Consider the following 19,371-nt stretch of genomic DNA (forward strand, 5'->3'; position numbering starts at 1 on the left):
GAGCGTCTCCACGGCCAAGCAACGGCCGCATTTCCGATCGACGTCGTTACGCACGAGGTCGACTCGGGAATATCAATACTAAGAGTTCCCGCATCGGCGCTCGTCAAAATTTGGAGCGCTCTAACTCTCCTCGGCGAACACGATGGAAATCGATGCACGCTCTTAGTCAAACAAATATCTCCGTTTCTAATTTCCTTAGCTGACAATAGCAGAAACTCTCAATTTAATTGATAAATAAAGGAGGCGTTATTTGTATTCGGCTTTGAGTCTCCACTTTCCGCATCCGGTCGAATCGCGTTCAAAATCGCAAATCTGACGCAACATTTCGCGAAACAATAGCGATTCGTCCGGCTTCAATTTCGTCTTGAATCGCGTCAAAATTTCGTCCGTAGTCGCGACGCCCTGAACGGCCGTCTCGAATAGAACAAAAGTTCGCAATTCGTCGAGAAGTTGATCGGTTTTCGACGGGGGACCGCGCGGTAAGGGAGCGCTACGATTACCGGTAAAACCGTCGTCTTCGTCGCTTTCGTCCTCGCGCGGATTCAACACGTCGGCGAGACTCGCGTTTCTGGCGTGCATTTGAGCGAGAAGATCGCTGGACGACGCCGATTGGTGACTTCCCGTGGAACATTGGATGTCAGACGCATTGCTTGCTTTAGCCACGTGATCTGAACCGACGCTGAGAGACAAAACCTTCGATTTCTTGCCAAACTTCAATCTAAGAACAAAAGACAGTGGCGTAATCCTGCGTAAACCTGCGTAAATGACCCCTTTTCTTACTTTGGTGGTGCTGGTGCTCCCACGATTCCTGACTGGCCCGTCCACGTGGGTGCGGCAACGCGCTGACGTCCCCGTCCCATCGCCCGGCACTGACGTCGCGACTGACGCATCGCGCGTGCCGCCTCTTGAGCAATTCGATTCGCTTCCGCTTCGACGAGAGCAAAATCCGGCTTACTAGCATCCATAATGACGTCATGCTGAACGGCACTATGCACACCTAAAAGAAAAAAAATTTTAAAATGCTATTCATATGCGCGAGTGACTGACCAGATTTTTTGAATAGTTTTTGGAGAATGTAGTCATCCTGTTTCTTGCTGTGGTCTCCTTCCGGTTTGCTCTGCACTTTGTCGCAGCGAGTTACTCCCTTGATGGGATTCCCTTCGACTCTTCCGCCCGTTTCTCCCGCTGCTATTGATTTTGATATGTTTCTCACGATTTCCAGCATTTGAGCGCGATCCATTTTCTTCCCCTTGCCCTTTGATTTCTTACGCTTCGGTTTGGCGGACGAGACTTTGACTTCGGATCCCGTTCCAGCGAAGATTGCGCCCGTTTCCGTCGTCTGTTTCTCGTCGACGACGGACAGCGAGAAGAGCTCGTACAAATCGTTCGATTTGAAAAAGCGACGTTGACGGGGATCCTTCAGAACGCGACTCGTCAAATAATGTTTAAAAATTTGCCTAAAAATCACACGACCTTCGTAGGGGATAAATAAATTTTTATTCTTACCTGTGATAGATTTTTTCTTCGATTGTTCCCGTTGTGAGAAGCCGGTAGATTGTGACCTGTTTCTTCTGGCCGATTCGCCACGCGCGTTCTCTCGCTTGCATGTCCGTGCTCGGATTCCAGTCTGGATCGAAAATCACTACGCGATCGGCGCCCACGAGATTCACGCCGAGACCTCCGACGCGCGTCGTCAAAAGAAAGACAAAAATAGATAAATCCTATCAGGAACGAAACGATTATACTATCGTATTAAATTTATATATTTATAATACAGGGTTCTGCCCACATGGGTCGGCAACGACTACAACTACTACAACGGCTACAAAGGCTACAACTACTACAACGACTACAACGACTACAACGACTACAACGGCTACAACGACTACAACGACTACAACGACTACAACTACTACAAAGGCTACAACTACTACAACGACTACAACGACTACAACGGCTACAACGACTACAACGACTACAACTACTACAAAGGCTACAAAGGCTACAACGACTACAACGACTACAACGACTACAACGGACCACAAAGGCTGCAAAGGCTACAACTACTACAACGGCTACAACGGCTACAACTACTACAACGACTACAACGACTACAACGACTACAACGACTACAAAGGCTACAAAGGCTACAACGGCTACAACGACTACAACGGCTACAACGACTACAACTACTACAACGACTACAAAGGCTACAAAGGCTACAACGACTACAACTACTACAACGGCTACAACTACTACAAAGGCTACAAAGGCTACAACTACTACAAAGGCTACAACGGCTACAACTACTACAACGACTACAACGACTACAACTACTACAACGACTACAAAGGCTACAAAGGCTACAACGACTACAACTACTACAACGGCTACAACGACTACAACGGCTACAACGGCTACAACGACTACAACGACTACAAAGGCTACAAAGGCTACAACTACTACAACGGCTACAACGACTACAACGACTACAACGACTACAAAGGCTACAAAGGCTACAACTACTACAAAGGCTACAACGGCTACAACTACTACAACGACTACAACGACTACAACTACTACAACGACTACAACGACTACAAAGGCTACAAAGGCTACAACGACTACAACTACTACAACGGCTACAACTACTACAAAGGCTACAAAGGCTACAACGACTACAACGACTACAACGGCTACAACTACTACAACGACTACAACGGCTACAACGACTACAACGGCTACAACTACTACAACGACTACAAAGGCTACAAAGGCTACAACGGCTACAACGACTACAACGGCTACAACGACTACAACGGCTACAACGACTACAAAGGCTACAACGACTACAACGGCTACAACTACTACAACGACTACAAAGGCTACAAAGGCTACAACGACTACAACTACTACAACGGCTACAACGACTACAAAGGCTACAAAGGCTACAACGACTACAACGACTACAACGACTACAAAGGCTACAAAGGCTACAACGACTACAACGACTACAACGACTACAACGGCTACAACTACTACAACGACTACAAAGGCTACAAAGGCTACAACGGCTACAACGACTACAACGGCTACAACTACTACAAAGGCTACAAAGGCTACAAAGGCTACAACGACTACAACTACTACAACGGCTACAACGACTACAAAGGCTACAAAGGCTACAACGACTACAACGACTACAACGACTACAAAGGCTACAAAGGCTACAACGGCTACAACGACTACAACGGCTACAACGACTACAACGGCTACAACGACTACAAAGGCTACAACGACTACAACGGCTACAACGACTACAACGACTACAAAGGCTACAAAGGCTACAACGACTACAACGACTACAACGACTACAACGGCTACAACTACTACAACGACTACAAAGGCTACAAAGGCTACAACGGCTACAACGACTACAACGGCTACAACGACTACAACGGCTACAACGGCTACAACGGCTACAAAGGCTACAACGGCTACAAAGGCTACAACTACTACAACTACTACAAAGGCTACAACGGCTACAACTACTACAACGGCTACAACGGCTACAAAGGCTACAACTACTACAAAGGCTACAAAGGCTACAACTACTACAAAGGCTACAAAGGCTACAACTACTACAAAGGCTACAAAGGCTACAACGGTTACAACGGCTACAACTACTACAAAGGCTACAAAGGCTACAACTACTACAAAGGCTACAAAGGCTACAACTACTACAAAGGCTACAACGGCTACAACTACTACAACGACTACAACGACTACAACTACTACAACGACTACAACGACTACAAAGGCTACAAAGGCTACAAAGGCTACAACGACTACAACGGCTACAACGACTACAACGACTACAAAGGCTACAAAGGCTACAACGACTACAACGACTACAACGGCTACAACTACTACAACGACTACAACGGCTACAACGACTACAACGGCTACAACGACTACAAAGGCTACAAAGGCTACAACGGCTACAAAGGCTACAACTACTACAAAGGCTACAAAGGCTACAACTACTACAAAGGCTACAAAGGCTACAACGGTTACAACGGCTACAACTACTACAAAGGCTACAAAGGCTACAACTACTACAAAGGCTACAAAGGCTACAACTACTACAAAGGCTACAACGGCTACAACTACTACAACGACTACAACGACTACAACTACTACAACGACTACAACGACTACAAAGGCTACAAAGGCTACAAAGGCTACAACGACTACAACGGCTACAACGACTACAACGACTACAAAGGCTACAAAGGCTACAACGACTACAACGACTACAACGGCTACAACTACTACAACGACTACAACGGCTACAACGACTACAACGGCTACAACGACTACAAAGGCTACAAAGGCTACAACGGCTACAAAGGCTACAACTACTACAAAGGCTACAAAGGCTACAACTACTACAACGACTACAACGGCTACAACTACTACAATGACTACAACGGCTACAACGGCTACAAAGGCTACAACGGCTACAAAGGCTACAACTACTACAACTACTACAAAGGCTACAACGGCTACAACTACTACAACGGCTACAACTACTACAAAGGCTACAAAGGCTACAACTACTACAAAGGCTACAAAGGCTACAACTACTACAACGGCTACAACGGCTACAACGGCTACAACTACTACAACGGCTACAACGGCTACAACGGCTACAACTACTACAAAGGCTACAAAGGCTACAACTACTACAACTACTACAACTACTACAAAGGCTACAACGGCTACAAATACTACAAAGGCTACAAAGGCTACAACGGCTACAACGACTACAACTACTACAACGACTACAACTACTACAACTAAGCCAACTCTTCTGTCCTGTAATAAACTACAGTGAAATTACAGGGCTAGCCAACTCTTCTCTCCTGTAATAAAATACAGTGAAATTAAAAGATATTGGCCAACCGAAGACAATTTTTGAAAATCGTCTAAAATAATTTTAAAAATCGTCTAAGACAAGATTTTAAAATGGTCTGTGACGATTTTTAAAATTGTCTCAGACCATTTAAAATCTCGTACTATATCTTATTCCCACACTGAAAAAATTCTCGGCAGAACCCTGGAATACATACTTGATTAAATTGAGTTATGAGAGACTGGCGCGAGCCAATCGGCGTGGCGCCATCCATTCTGAGATAATCGTACTCCAACGATTGAGTAAACTTTTCCATAATGTTCAACATCTTATAAATCGCGTATTTATTTATCTATTAAATACGTGATTTTGTTTACCTGTCTTGTTTGGGTGAATAGCAAGACTTTGTGGCCTTGTTTCTTCCACATTTTCAAAAGAGAATCGAGAACGACCATTTTACCGGCTCTCTTCCAGTAACCATAGTGAGAACTCCCGTCGCCTGACTTGAGAATTGTAGAACGACTCGCCAGCGTGCTGCCGTCCGCTTCTAGACTAAAGAACTCGGGACTAACGAGATCTGGATGATTGCAAAGTTTTCGAAGTACAGTCAAGCAAGGAAAAATCTGAAGTAGGAAAAAAATGCCATAGGACGCGAATTTGACGTCATTTGGTGTACCTGAAGTCTTCCTGACATGGCACTCTCCACTTCGTCCGACTTCAAGTATTTCTTATACTGCTCAATCTGCTCTGACGTCAATTTACAAAACAAAACCTAGTACATAAATAATAAGTTTATATATGATTCCTCTAGTCTTTTCTCACCTGCTCGTTTTTCCCGGGCAGCTGCAACGTCTTTTGAACATCAGCCTTCATGCGCCTCAATAAATAGGGAGCAATAGTATCCTTCAAGACGCAAGCACACCTATAGGCAGCTTGAACCTAAAAACAACGTTCCAAGAGCTCCCTTTGGTTTCCTTTTCTCACCTGCACTGTAGACGCGTTGGCGTATCCACCCATGGTTATGGGCGCGGAAAACTGCTCCATAAATACTGGCAAAGTGCCGAGCTTTCCGGGAAAGACGAAGTCGAAGAGCGACCAGAGTTCGCGTAGGTTATTCTGTACGGGCGATCCGGAGAGAATGAGTCGATGGGGCGTCGAGAATTGTTTGCAGACGAGCGTCGTTTCCGCGTCCGGATTGCGAATTGCGTGGCCTTCGTCGAGTATGACGTAGTCCCACGGCTGGGCGAGCAGCGCGTCGCGATAGTTACGCACGGTCGAATACGTTGTTATGAGAACGCCGGAATCGGCGGACACGTGATGAATTAGATCAAGCTATTAGGATTATTATTTATTTATTATTATTTATTGTTGTTTACTTTTGAACCGGCGTACGAGCCGGTGCTGTGGAGAATTGCGACGCGGAATGGGGGATGCCATGCGTGGAATTCTTCTACCCATTGATTCATGACTGTCGCTGGGCAAACGATGAGAACAGGACCAAGACCAATTCTCCTATAAGAAACAGCACATGATTATTGATTTATTCATTTTTGGGGTGTCTTGCTTTGATATTTTCGCTGTCATTCTGCTGTGTTTTAGTGCTGCTAGAAAGGCGATCATCTGGATCGTTTTTCCAAGGCCCATTTCGTCGCCGATGATGCCGCCCGTCTGCTGACAATGCAACTCCCATAGCCACTTCACACCAGTCTTCTGATACCTAAAGAAAAAAATAGAATTGAAACTTCTCTAGGGTTTTTTCTTACTTGTATAGTTTTATCCATATGTTTCCTGGTATTATCAGTCCTCCATCGAAGACCATATCCTCTGTCTCTACGTCTTCATTTTCGTCGTCTATCTCGCCTAAATCGTCTCCATTCTCAAGGGCATCCAATCGCTCTGCTCTCCGCCTTTCACGTTCTTCTTTCTTACGGTGGTATGCACTATATATTTATTTATTTTGAGTACTGTCATCTACGTTTTATTTCTTACTGAATTCTTGCTCTGTATGCGTCCGGGTCACCATCATCTTCCCCTGTATAGTACGACAGTTGACTTCGCTTTGATCTCCTCTTTGCCGGCGTCTCAATCACTTCATCATCTGACGTCAATTCCCTCATTTCATACCGCCTCTTGTCCCTAGACCGCCAAGCCTTGGCGCCACCCACTCTATTCCCAGCCTCTTCTTCATCTTCCTCATCAAAGGAATCAAAGTCTTTTTGAACAGTATCAGGAGCGTAGTCAGAATCAGAGTCTATAGTAGGTTTATTCTGTGTGTCTTCTAGTCTTTTAGCACTGCGCTTGGCTGCAATTCTTGGGAGATGGTCTGATATCTCTCGTTTTCCGGCACTAGCACTAGACGTTTCTTGGACTGATGTTCCAAATGGAGTGATTTCGCCCAGCTCAACGAGTTTCTCTGTTTCAGAATTGCCACTTGAAATTTTTGCTGTGAATGACGTATATATGAATTTAGTGTCGTTGCTTTCTGTCTCTGATACCTTCTTCTTTATCAATTTCGTCAATTGCGTTGGGATTTTCATGAATTCGCTTCAAATATCCCAGAATGATCTTCTCACGTTCACTCAACCGACTCAATTCTTGCAGCTTGTAAAAAAATCAAGAATTGACTAGGAAATCGATTTGGGGGAACCTTGGCGTCGTTTTCCTTCTTAGCAGCCGCCAATTTGTCCTTTTCGTCATCACTGAGAAATCGTCTTACCATCAGTCCAGCGCAGATCGCGTCGAGCGAGCCAATTTCCTCCTGCAGTTTCCTAAAAATTGGACAACTTTCACTTTTATCCATCTCCTTTGTTCTTCTTACCGTATCGTGTCGGATATCGTTCTCAGATCGCGTCTGTATATCTTCACGCGTCGCTTCGATTCGTCCTGCGCCATCGCCTTGTCCATTTGATCGATGAGGCCCCGTTCGAGGGTCGCCACGTCGAAAACGTCTACGCCGAGCTCTTTCAGCTCATTTGTGGGATCCAACGCCGCATCGTCGCTGCTAATAATCGACTTGTCGACGAGCGAATACACAGCGCGACCTTCCTCGGAGGAAGAATCGCGAGATAACGCCATTCTTTCGAAAGAACGCCCGTACAGTCGTGATATTGTAACTCCAAAAAAATTATTGACACGAATGCTGTACAGTCAGATTTTTGTATTAAATCTAGCCATCAGTAATCGGTCTCTCAGTCGATTCGCGTCGATTTCTCTAAAATAGGCGTCATCTTCGTCTCGTATCATTGCCTCCTGTAAATCTTCGATTTCTTTCTCTACACGTTTTCTCAGTTCTCGTCTCATCTTAGCAACAGCCTAAGCAGGAAACGTTAGATGCATACTTGCTATGTTGATCTACTACTTTTGATTGAGCCTCTTCTCTCAAATGAAGCTCCCTTCTCTCCTCAGCCATACTTTGGGCTAACATTCCAAACTGATCTCGATAACTAGAGAAGAAAATGTATATGTACCCTATGAATTACTTGAAGCTTACTAATTCTCCAGTGATTCGATTTCACTTTTCTGTCTCTGAGCCTGCTCTGCTCTCTTCTCCTTCGCGTATTCACGCAAATCGCGAAGACGAGCCTTCTGAATTTCCAAACCATCCTCAAACAAATTTTTGAATATCTGCAGATCCACCCCAGTGACAAACACCCCAAAATCAACTAAATTTCTTATTTTTAAACCTGCTCCTCTCGCGTCTTTCGTTTCATCTGTCTAGATCTCATTCTCTCCACGTATTTTTCGTAATATTGCTTGGCTCTTATGACCGACTGTCGCTTGTCTTTTAACTGCGACTTCACGTAGCGTAATTGAAACTCCCTCTCCTTTTTCTCACGCTAAAAAAGCTTAGAGGATTTGCTACACTTTTACTGATGAACTAACTATTCGTTTATTGTGTTCCAAGTCTTTTTTCATGACCTGCAGTAACGTTCTCTGTTTTAGCTCGGCTTCTTCCAGCTATAGATGTATTAAAGTTAATAGAATTTTTCTTTTCTTGTCTTGCCTCTGTTTGGGCTTTTGGTCGCTTGTGTCTATTGATTTCCGCCTTTGCGATGACGTGTATTTGGTGCATCTGTTTTCTCCACATTTGCTGCACGGTAGCCGGGGAAACGTGCAGATATGGAAACTCTTCGGCCAACAGAGGCAACAAATCGCAATCCCCCACAGAAACTAAAGCCAAAAGTATCAAAAATCACTTTGATTTGATTTTTAGAGAACCTTTCTTTCGCGTTAGTAGAGAAGTTCTCGTCGGTTTCCATGGCAATCGCGTCTGAACTTGCTTCTGAAGATAAGGGGAGCCCACGGGCTTCGATTTCACAGCCACGTGACTCGTTTTCTTTCCTCTACTCTTCAACGAATTACAAGGAGTACGTATCACAACTTTCTTCTATTAGTATTGAAAATTTCTTTTTAAAAATGACGCTTTTTAGCTAGATACCTTTTTGTTTCGTTCTTTTTCGTGAATATCTCTTCTGCATCTTTCGTAGACGGTGTGTAATATGGCTCTCCTGTCTTTCTGTAGGGCTTCTTCCAATGATAATTTCTTTCTTGCGTCGTCCACGTTTCCCACTTCGCGTTGCGCTTCACTGCGTTGAGCCACGACTTCAAGACGTTTAGCCCGTTTCTCAGCTGATTCATCATCTTCGTCATCCCCTCCTGATGACGTCAAAAGAGGCTGGTTTGTTTGAACTAGTCGTTTCTCCGGTGAAGACTTCTCGGAGTCGATTTGTTGTTGAACAGGGATACGAATGATGTCGTCATTGGCGCGAATTTGAGGCCGTTGTTCGTCTTCTTTCTCAAAAGCGATTAGACTTGCTGTAGAATCGTCAACAACTGCACTATCCTAATCAAAATAATTTAGAATATTTATTATAGTGCATCTTTCTTATTTTTACCTGTAGAGCTTCCCTGATCAATTCCTGCGTGCTTCCGTCACCTACCCTGGTAGCAACGCGACGTATTGATTTTCTGACTGGAGTGCTTGATACGGGCTTTGTCACTCTCATTCCCCCAATGCCTTGAGCCCGTTTCCCACTTGGTGACTCTATAGAGTCTATAGAACTGAGAGACGGCGTTCTTGGTATGAATCCCCTTAGTGGATCTTCAGGTGATATTGATCCCTCTGATTGAGAACGACGTCTATGACGTCTCCTTGGATCCTCATCGTCTTCAGAAGATGTGACGTCAGATTTCAAGTCATATGTTGCACCGAATTCCTCCTGATGACTCTCTGAGACTACGGAGTGAAGGCTTGATGATAGAGAAGCAGAACCACTCCCACTTTCATCTATTCAAAAATCTATAAGTCTTGATTCTATCTCTAATTGATTAAATATTGTCATTGAACTAAATTTGACGTAGCTACGACTTTCTCCTGGTTTTTCTCTTGCCTTCTGATTCGAGTATGAATTCCATGAGGCCAGCGAGGATTTCGATTAGGTTTCGTACTGATAGCGGTTTTTTTGCCGCCACGTCGCGTCCTGTGATGTGACTGAGATCGGTGAGAAGGATTTTCGTTGCAAGTTCGTCGATTCCTAGCTGGATGTTCCATTCCTGGTCTTTGCGACTCTTTCCTGGCTTCAATACGCCTAAAGCGAAGACTTATCGCCTGCAAATGCGTTGTTTTTTGTTCGCTTTCCTTCCAACGGATGCCCAAAGATTCGTTCGAGGATCGAAACGATGTCGTTTCCTTCGATACTACGCAAGCGAGAAATTTTCCTCGCACTGCCACTTCTCTCCAACATAAAGTTGGCTGCATCGATGTAGTAGCGGTCGATCGACATGACGGTTTTGAATTGAGTGCGCAAGCGCAATTCTAGCGCGCGTTTACCGTCTTTCTCACGTGAAATCTCACGTGCCTAGTCACGTGCCTACAGTGTACTCTGCCTACCCCTGCCTACCCAAACTCCCAAAGAATCGGTCTCCAAAGTAAATTCGAATACCAAATTGTTCTTTCAACCAAAATATAGATTTGAAGTAACCAGTTTTGCACAGTCTAGCAATGGCTAGTCATAAGGGCAAAGTTTCCTATGAAGAATTGCCATTTCTAATGGATCGGCGATTGGCCAGTAGCCAGAGCACCAATGTGAGATAAATACTAACTCAATAGGCTATAGTGTGATTGCTGTCTCAAAAGGATCGTGAAGACGGCACTAAAAATGGCGATACTTCGGTAAAATCGATCACGTGATGCGTTTGGGTAGAAAAAGCTACATTTTAGACAGGCGGAACTGCGTTGCATTATGCATGTTTTCATGGTCAGACGGAATTAGCAAAAGATCTAATTGATCACTATCGAGCAAGGGTAAATGTGAAAGACAAGGTACACTGATGTAATTAAAACGTGACTTTAATTAAATTTTTTGTCAATGCAAAAGAATGGCTGGACGCCGCTAATGGTTGCATGTCAAGAGGGTCATCTATTTATGACACAAATGCTTGTTTCCAAAAATTGTTCTGTCAAAATTCAATCTAAAGTAAGCAAAATTATGAAAGTAAAGTAAAGTAAATAGAAAAAGCGTTTTTTTGAAAAAGAAAGGCGGTGCAGCATTACACGTCGCTTCTTTTCATGGTCAGACTGCTGTTACTGAATATCTAATCGACCATTGTGGTGTCAATGTCAATGAACAAAACAATGTAACAAGCAATTAAATGATTTTCGGATAGAACAAAGTATTTCTGGATGCAGGATGGCTGGACTTCGCTGATGATGGCTTGTCAAGAAGGCCATCTTGACACTGTGCAACTACTCGTTTCTAAACAATGTGATATCAATATTAGAAATAAGGTTTGTAATAAATTACGGTAATATGAAGTGAATCACTGAAATGTTTAGGATGGCTGGACAGCGTTACACGCCGCTTCTTGTAAGGGTCAAACTGCTGTTACTGAATATCTAATCGACCATTGTGGTGTCAATGCCGATGAACAAAACAATGTAACAAGCAATTAAATGATTTTCGGATAGAACAAAGTATTTCTGGATGCAGGATGGCTGGACTTCGCTGATGATGGCTTGTCAAGAAGGCCATCTTGACACTGTGCAACTACTCGTTTCTAAACAATGTGATATCAATATTAGAAAGAAGGTTTGTAATAACTGACGGTAATAAGAAGTCATTCACGGCAATTTGTAGAATAGCGGAACAGCGTTACACGTCGCTTCTTTTTATGGTAAAAGTGCTGTTACTGAATATCTAATCGATCATTGTGGTGTCAATGTCAATGATCAAGACAATGTAATGATCAATTAAATGATTTTTGGATAGAACAAAGGATTTTTGATACAGGATGGCTGGACTTCGCTAATGCTTGCTTGTCCAAAAGGCCATTTTTACACTGTGCGACTACTCGTTTCCAAACAATGTGATATCAATATTAGAACGAAGGTTTGTAATAAATTACGGTAATAAGAAGTCATTCACCGCAATTTGTAGGATGGCTGGACAGCATTACACGTCGCTTCTTTTAGTGGTCAAACTGCTGTTACTGAATATCTAATCGATCATTGTGGTGTCAATGTCAATGATCAAAACAATGTAATGAGGTATTAAATGATTTTTGCATAGAACAAAGTATTTTTGGATGCAGGATGGCAGGACTTCGCTGATGTTTGCTTGTCAAAAAGGCCATCTTGACACTGTGCAACTACTCGTTTCTAAACAATGTGATATCAATATTAGAGATAAAGTTTGTAATAAATTACGGTAATAAGAAGTCATTCACGGCAATTTGTAGAATGGCTTGACAGCGTTACACGTCGCTTCTTTTAATGGCCAAACTGCTGTTACTAAATATCTAATCGATCATTGTGGTGTCAATGTCGATGATCAAGACAATGTAATGAGTAATTAAATGATTTTTGGATAGAACAAAGTATTTTTGGATGCAGGATGGCTGGACTTCGCTGATGTGTGCTTGTCAAGAAGGCCATCTTAAAACTGTGCAACTACTCGTTTCTAAACAATGTGATATCAATATTAGAACGAAGGTTTGTAATAAATTACGGTAATAAGAAGTCATTCACGGCAATTTGTAGAATGGCTCGAAAACGTTACACGTCGCTTCTTCTAATGGTCAAACTGCTGTTACTGAATATCTAATCGATCATTGTGGTGTCAATGTCGATGAACAAACCAATGTAATGAGTAATTAAATGATTTTTGGATAGAACAAAGTATTTTTGGATGCAGGGTGGCTGGACTTCGCTGATGCATGCTTGTCAAAAAGGCCATCTTGATACTGTGCAACTACTCGTTTCTAAACAATGTGATATCAATATTAGAGATAAGGTTTGTAATAAATGACGGAAATAAGAAGTCATTCACGGCAATTTGTAGAATAGCGGAACAGCGTTACACGTCGCTTCTTTTAATGGTCAAAGTGCTGTTGCTGAATATCTAATCGATCATTGTGGTGTCAATGTCGATGATCAAGACAATGTAATGAGCAATTAAATGATTTTTGGATAGAACAAAGTATTTTTGGATGCAGGATGGCTGGACTTTGCTGATGTATGCTTGTAAAAATGGCCATCTTGACACTGTGCAACTACTCGTTTCTAAACAATGTAATATCAATATAAGAACGAAGGTTTGTAATAAATTACGGTAATGAGAAGTCATTCACGGCAATTTGTAGGATGGTTCGAAAGCGTTACACGTCGCTTCTTCTAATGGTCAAACTGCTGTTACTGAATATCTAATCGATCATTGTGGTGTCAATGTCAATGAACAAAACAATGTAACAAGCAATTAAATGATTTTTGGATAGAACAAAGTATTTCTGGATGCAGAATGGCTGGACTTCGCTGATGCATGCTTGTCAAGAAGGCCATCTTGACACTGTGCAACTACTCGTTTCTAGACAATGTGATATCAATATTAGAATGAAGGTTTGTAATAAATTACGGTAATAAAAAGTAATTCACGGCAATTTGTAGCTTGGCTTGACAGCGTTACACGTCGCTTCTTCTAATGGTCAAACTGCTGTTACTGAATATCTAATCGATCATTGTGGTGTCAATGTCGATGATCAAGAGAATGTAATGAGCAATTAAATGATTTTTGGATAGAACAAAGTATTTTTGGATGCAGGATGGCTGGACTTCGCTGATGATGGCTTGTGAAGAAGGCCATCTTGACACTGTGCAACTACTCGTTTCTAAACAATGTGATATCAATATTGGTACGAAGGTTTGTAGTATATGTTATTCTTGTTTAGCATTTGGTATATTTGCAATGTCATAGTCTGGAAAGACGGCATTATTTCTGTCCTGCTCGTGTGGTCAAAATGATATTGCAGAGTTTTTGATAAAAAGGAAGGGTCTGACATTTGCAGTAAGAGTGATTATGTACTTTCTGTCCAATTCTCTTTCATGTTACAGTAGCAAAACTCTCATGATGTATTATTGGCTGCTCTTCGGAACTGTCGTTTTTCAAGTGTACAACAATTAGCAAGCTGCGTTCTTTTTGATGTACTAAATAATTTTGTTTTTTGACTATTTTGTGCAATACTTTTTTAGAAAATGACCGTCGTCAACGATGTTCTCCTTACCAGACGGAACAAAAAAGATAATAATTTTAGTGAACCTCAACTACTGTCGCTTCTTCTTGCCCGCGGAGCTTCTGCTAGTGTTAAAAACAAAGTCAGGAATTGACAAAAGTGTTGGGTTTTTACTGATTTTTTTCTTTAGCACGGTAAATTACCGTACGAATATGCTAGCGGCGAAAGCCGGCGTGTTCTAAAGCATGCTTGGGTATTTAGTTATTCACCCACCCCAACTAATTAATTACCTATTAATTTTAATGCTTTAGCTCGAATCTCAATATGCTGAATTGAGCATTATGGGCTGTTCATCTCCAAGCCGGATTAAGGTGTGCGTAATTGGCAACGAAAGGGCAGGGAAGAGCACTCTCATTCGATCTCTGCAACAATCACTTCTAGGCGCACTTGCAAGAAGCATATTTGGACAAGATGATCCTGATCGTACAGCTGGTATTAAATTTGAAGAAGCAAATATTGACTCTGCTGGCGAGTTGGTCTTTTGTGATTTTGGTGGGCAAAAGGACTTTCACAAAACGCACAGCCTGTTCTTCAGTTCAGCGACGGTTTTTGTTCTGGTAATTGACTTGAGCAGACCGTGGAACGAGATACTTGACTCTGGTTTCTACTGGCCGTCGTTCACCAAATGCAGTCTTCTTGTCTCTGCTGATAGCAAAGCCAGACTCATTCTGGTCGGCAGTCGGGGAGAGCAAGTTGGACCGGAGTTATTGAAACGGCTCTCGCGCTCTCTTAAAACCAAGTTTTCTAAATGGTTTGACGTTTCAGATGAACAATTTGTACTTGACTGTCGTTCGCCAAGAACACAAACGATGGACTCTATTAGAGCTCATCTTGGCCAATTGAAACAGCAGTGCATGAAAGTAAGTTTTTTATTTTTTATTGCAGTAAGTGTCTGATCTGTGCGTAGAGTGCAAAAAAAGTTCCAAGCATTGTGGAAAAGGTGGAGTCAGATTTACTGCCACTCGTACGGAAGCTTCTCTTATCATCTGAGCATCCGCTCCAAGCGTTGGCAAAAGCCAAAAACCTGCTTCCGGAGCAATTGTCGTCTGTAATTCGTCAATTACTGTGCAACGTAAGCAAAACGCTCTAATTCTAATCACATGAAACGATAATTTTTCGTGGAGCAGGAGGATCAATGCTCTGAAGAAGGGACTACAATTCTATCTGACTTTGAGCTCACTGTTGACAAGGTACTTCGCTAGTACTGCACATGTAGTCTATGTAACAGCGCTCTTCTTAGATTCAACGAACCGATCGCCATTGCATTCCCTGTGGTTTACTGTTGGCGATGATCGATAAAACGGTTTTTCCTGGACTTCGCAAAGACGTTCAAACACAGATTCTCAAATTTCTTCACACGTATTCATCAGTAGGTTTCGTTAGTGTAATGCGTTAGCATATTAAGTTGGTATTATCATAGATTATTGTGTTCGAAGAAGAAGACGTGTTGGTGGTCAATCCCAACTGGCTTTGTTATAATGTAATAGGCCCGCTAATGTCTCCTAAAGAATTTCCTATTCACATGACGCCAACAACAAATGGTATATTTAGCCTTGAGGATATCAGAGTAACACTAAAAGAATTCAGCAAGAGTCAAAAGACACGATTGACTGATGTGAATGAAGCAATCAAAATCCTTTGTCGCTTGGAAATCTGCTACCCTCTTCCTTATAACCCTCACAAGTTTCAATTTCCGGCCCTAATCCAAGAGGAACGACCAGCTGATGCTTGGATGAACAATGCTGACAAGCCTGTTTATGTTGGTCGCCGGCTTCAGTGTGACAATGACACGGACATTATTACACCTGGCACTATGCCTTTCTTTCAAGCTCACGTAGCAGCTGGACTCGGATCTCCGGAATCAGTATCATCTCTTTCACCAATTGTCTGGAAGGGTGGTATTAAAACGTTTGAAAGTGTGCGCGGTCTGCGCTTTGAAACACTCGTCGAACTGACTGAAAACGAAAGAGCAATTGACATAATTGTTCGCGGGCCAATGTATTCAGCAGCTGAGTGCTATAAACTTGTACAAGAAACCAAAACAAGGGTTGAGGAAATGCTAGACCAAAGAAGCCCTGGAACAGACCTATTTGAACTAGTCTTGAGTTGCAAAGACATGAAGAAACTAGCTGAGCCACGTCATGGCTACAGCTGCGAGGAAATTGATTGTGCAAAAAGCGATGATGAGTATCCTAAAGTATCTTTGGACTCAACGTCAGAGGAATACGTCAGTGATCTGATTGCTGTTCCAGACGATCACGTCAACGTCGTGCTGCCATGTGAAGTTAAACGATATATGCATGACAATTTTTGTTCTACTTCACTTGTGCCACAATCAATGGCCAGGAGTCTAGGAATGCGAAGAACTCGGCTTTCTTCGACTTCTTCAGCTGATAGTGTTTTTATTCAGTGGAGCCAACGAATGGACGCCACCTTGCCTAAACTTATAAAGGCTCTGAAGGAAACAGAGCAAACTGACTTATTAGATATGTTGGAAGAGGAAGGTTTGGTTCCAATTGAGGTATTAAAAATTTGCTATTAGGGGTTATCATTATAATATCATGTAGGTCAATCTTGAGGTTGCATCAGCTTCAGATGACTCAGAGAACTTGGTGATAATGTTAGAAGCTTATAAATGCTGTAGCTTAATTAATCTTTTGCAGGCTATTGAAGATAACGAAGGTGAGCTCAATGAAGGCGAGCTCAGTGGTGCTTGCTTCATGCCGCGTGAGGAAGTGGACATGCACTATGAAGACAAGAGCACCGTCACAAAATTTGACGACGACGAGATTGTGAAAGATTGTCATATTGACGCAATTGAAAATGAACTATTTGAGGATCATGATGACGTAGTTTCGTTTGGAAGCAAGCTTTTGGGTTGGAGTCATACAAAAGTGTTGAGCTATCTGTCCGACAGGCCGGATCGTCGAATTGGTCAGAAGGTGTCTCGCCTTCTTTATCGTTGGAAGGATCAAGTTGAAACTCCTACTATATCAATGCTTCTGTCATACCTCAAGAAATTTGACAAGGAAGGCATTGCGATTCAACTTCTGAAGTCCTGCAAGAAACCATGAATCAGTTAAAAAGTGGATAGGTTTTATTCTACAATTCATTGGTATCCACGTCACGTCTTTGTGTGTTTTGTTTATGCAATCTACGTTTACTTCTCACCAATTATGTTAGCAAATTCAAGAGTAGGAAGCTATCAAAAGGAATATGTGTGTTTGTGTGTTTTATTTACAATTGGGATTCACGTTTACTTCTCAAAGGCAAATCTCACCAATTAGCAATTCAATAGGTAGGCAATTATTGACTTCTCGTGTTTGTGTGCTTTTAGTTATATGTACAACGATTATTCACTTCTTATCAGTATGTTACGCTTTTTCTTTCTATGACAAATTCTGTCTGATACAGAATGTACAAAAACAGGATAGCACCACCGATACTCTAGTATCCGTGATAGCACGTCTATATACCTCGTTGTGAACGTCGTCGCTCTCCTTGTGTCACTCCATCGCCTTCTGTATTGCACTGGCCATCTTGTTGAGATGCGTAGGGCGCTCCTTCCGCACGGGATCGCGCAAACGGCGACCACGCGTTCTTCGCATCTCGTCTAGCGCGCGTTTAGCCCTTCTCACGTGGTCCTATAAAAAGCCCAACGAAGCCGCGACCTCTGCCGCATATCAGAGATTGCACTATCCTAATCAATGATATTTATTTATGGTGCATCTTTCTTATTTTTACCTGTAGAGCTTCCCTGATCAATTCCTGCGTGCTTCCGTCACCCGCCCTGGTAGCAGCGACGCGACGTATTGATTTTCTGACTGGAATGCTTGATACGGGCTTTGTCACTCTCATTCCCCCAATGCCTTGAGCCCGTTTCCCACTTGGTGACTCTATAGAGTCTATAGAACTGAGAGACGGCGTTCTTGGTATTTAGTGGATCTTCCAATTGAGTTGATATTGATCCCTCTGATTGAGAACGACGTCTATGACGTCTCCTTGGATCCTCATCGCCTTCAGAAGACGTGACGTCAGATTTCAAGTCATATGTTACGTTGAGTTCCTCCTGATGACTCTCTGAGACTGCGGAGTGAAGGCTTGATGATAGAGAAGCAGAACCACTCCCACTTTCATCTATTCAAAAAATCTATAAGTCTTGATTCTATCTCTAATTGATTAAATAATGTCATTGAACTAAATGTAAGGTAGCTACGATTTTCTTCTGGGTTTTCTCTTGCCTTCTGATTCGAGTATGAATTCCATGAGGCCAGCGAGGATTTCGATTAGGTTTCGTACTGATAGCGGTTTTTTTGCCGCTACGTCGCGTCCTGTGATGTGACTGAGATCGGTGAGAAGGATTTTCGTTGCAAGTTCGTCGATTCCCAGCTGGATGTTCCATTCCTGGTCTTTGCGACTCTTTCCTGGCTTCAAGACGCCTAAAGTGAAGACTTGTCGCCTGCAAATGCGTTGTTTTTTGTTCGCTTTCCTTCCAACGGATGCCCAAAGATTCGTTCGAGGATCGAAACGATGTCGTTTCCTTCGATACTACGCAAGCGAGCGATTTTTCTCGCACTGCCAATGTACAGTCATCCTCAATGAAGAAGATGCCGGAATTGAGCAATGGTGATGTATCAAAATTAAATTGAGCTCGCAATGACAGTTTGAATTGAGTGCGCAAGCGCAATTCTAGCGCGCGTTGCCAGACTTTCTCACGTGAAATCTCACGTGCCTACTCTGCCTACACAAACTCCCACTCACTCAAAGAATCGGTCTCCGAAGAAAATTCGAATACCAATTTCTTCTTGCAACCAAAAAATAGATTTGAAATACGCAGTTCTACAGTATGCGTGGCTGAAAAGCCTCTGTGCGTATGACTCTTGCAGTCT

At 42.7% G+C, this 19,371-nt stretch overlaps 3 protein-coding genes across 6 annotated transcripts; 1 reads left to right on the forward strand and 2 right to left on the reverse strand.

The window, feature by feature from the left end:
• Positions 1–166: 166 nt before the first annotated feature.
• LOC136183411 (DNA excision repair protein ERCC-6-like) lies at positions 167–8,007 on the reverse strand. Its single transcript, XM_065970031.1, has 16 exons — positions 7,737–8,007; positions 7,566–7,686; positions 7,414–7,519; positions 6,908–7,361; positions 6,682–6,858; positions 6,483–6,635; positions 6,295–6,430; positions 5,903–6,250; positions 5,741–5,857; positions 5,595–5,690; positions 5,296–5,541; positions 5,136–5,246; positions 1,507–1,721; positions 1,048–1,457; positions 781–997; positions 167–718 (listed from the first exon to the last, which is right to left on the reverse strand). The coding sequence occupies exons 1-16, from the start codon at positions 7,991–7,993 to the stop codon at positions 247–249; spliced, it is 3,636 nt and encodes a 1,211-aa protein (XP_065826103.1). The 5' UTR covers positions 7,994–8,007; the 3' UTR covers positions 167–246.
• Positions 8,008–8,012: 5 nt separating this feature from the next.
• On the reverse strand, positions 8,013–19,057 carry LOC136183412 (centrosomal protein of 95 kDa-like). 3 transcript variants are annotated; one of them, XM_065970035.1, is made up of 10 exons: positions 18,724–19,057; positions 18,227–18,619; positions 9,357–9,761; positions 9,137–9,305; positions 8,922–9,088; positions 8,801–8,875; positions 8,602–8,754; positions 8,409–8,542; positions 8,277–8,361; positions 8,013–8,230 (listed from the first exon to the last, which is right to left on the reverse strand). In XM_065970035.1, the coding sequence occupies exons 2-10, from the start codon at positions 18,338–18,340 to the stop codon at positions 8,066–8,068; spliced, it is 1,467 nt and encodes a 488-aa protein (XP_065826107.1). In that variant the 5' UTR covers positions 18,341–18,619; positions 18,724–19,057; the 3' UTR covers positions 8,013–8,065. The 3 variants fall into 3 exon arrangements, with proteins under 3 accessions (XP_065826107.1, XP_065826106.1, XP_065826104.1); XM_065970034.1 differs by lacking the exons at positions 18,227–18,619; positions 18,724–19,057 and adding exons at positions 9,814–10,205; positions 10,309–10,524 and having other exon boundaries at positions 9,137–9,302; XM_065970032.1 differs by lacking the exons at positions 18,227–18,619; positions 18,724–19,057 and adding exons at positions 9,814–10,205; positions 10,309–10,524.
• Positions 10,799–17,869, forward strand: LOC136183410 (death-associated protein kinase 1-like). Of its 2 annotated transcripts, XM_065970029.1 has the most exons (34): positions 10,799–10,846; positions 10,913–11,003; positions 11,055–11,090; positions 11,139–11,240; positions 11,296–11,394; positions 11,453–11,554; positions 11,607–11,705; positions 11,754–11,855; positions 11,908–12,006; positions 12,055–12,156; positions 12,208–12,306; positions 12,355–12,456; positions 12,509–12,607; positions 12,656–12,757; positions 12,810–12,908; positions 12,957–13,058; positions 13,111–13,209; positions 13,258–13,359; positions 13,412–13,510; positions 13,559–13,660; positions 13,713–13,811; positions 13,860–13,961; positions 14,014–14,112; positions 14,167–14,256; positions 14,307–14,393; positions 14,442–14,564; positions 14,613–14,675; positions 14,734–15,342; positions 15,390–15,554; positions 15,610–15,672; positions 15,723–15,851; positions 15,903–17,003; positions 17,050–17,094; positions 17,146–17,869. In XM_065970029.1, the coding sequence occupies exons 2-34, from the start codon at positions 10,920–10,922 to the stop codon at positions 17,554–17,556; spliced, it is 5,016 nt and encodes a 1,671-aa protein (XP_065826101.1). In that variant the 5' UTR covers positions 10,799–10,846; positions 10,913–10,919; the 3' UTR covers positions 17,557–17,869. The 2 variants fall into 2 exon arrangements, with proteins under 2 accessions (XP_065826101.1, XP_065826102.1); XM_065970030.1 differs by lacking the exons at positions 13,713–13,811; positions 13,860–13,961.
• Positions 19,058–19,371: the final 314 nt, after the last annotated feature.

The sequence above is a fragment of the Oscarella lobularis genome, chromosome 2 (assembly GCF_947507565.1).
Source record: "Oscarella lobularis chromosome 2, ooOscLobu1.1, whole genome shotgun sequence".
NCBI classification, from domain to species: domain Eukaryota; kingdom Metazoa; phylum Porifera; class Homoscleromorpha; order Homosclerophorida; family Oscarellidae; genus Oscarella; species Oscarella lobularis.

Coding starts and splice junctions, on each gene's coding strand:
- LOC136183410 (XM_065970029.1), top strand. CDS start 10,920: ATGGCTAGTCATAAGGGCAAAGTTTCCTATGAAGAATTGCCATTTCTA. Junction 11,004..11,054: donor CCAGTAGCCAGAGCACCAAT/GTGAGATAAATA, acceptor CTGTCTCAAAAG/GATCGTGAAGACGGCACTAA. Junction 15,673..15,722: donor TTGAGCTCACTGTTGACAAG/GTACTTCGCTAG, acceptor CGCTCTTCTTAG/ATTCAACGAACCGATCGCCA.
- LOC136183412 (XM_065970032.1), bottom strand. CDS start 10,333: ATGGAATTCATACTCGAATCAGAAG. Junction 10,206..10,308: donor ATTCATACTCGAATCAGAAG/GCAAGAGAAAAA, acceptor ATTTTTGAATAG/ATGAAAGTGGGAGTGGTTCT. Junction 8,543..8,601: donor GAAAGACGCGAGAGGAGCAG/GTTTAAAAATAA, acceptor GTGGATCTGCAG/ATATTCAAAAATTTGTTTGA.
- LOC136183411 (XM_065970031.1), bottom strand. CDS start 7,993: ATGGCGTTATCTCGCGATTCTTCCTCCGAGGAAGGTCGCGCTGTGTAT. Junction 7,520..7,565: donor AGAAGGAAAACGACGCCAAG/GTTCCCCCAAAT, acceptor TTTTTTTACAAG/CTGCAAGAATTGAGTCGGTT. Junction 6,251..6,294: donor GCTCGTACGCCGGTTCAAAA/GTAAACAACAAT, acceptor TAATCCTAATAG/CTTGATCTAATTCATCACGT.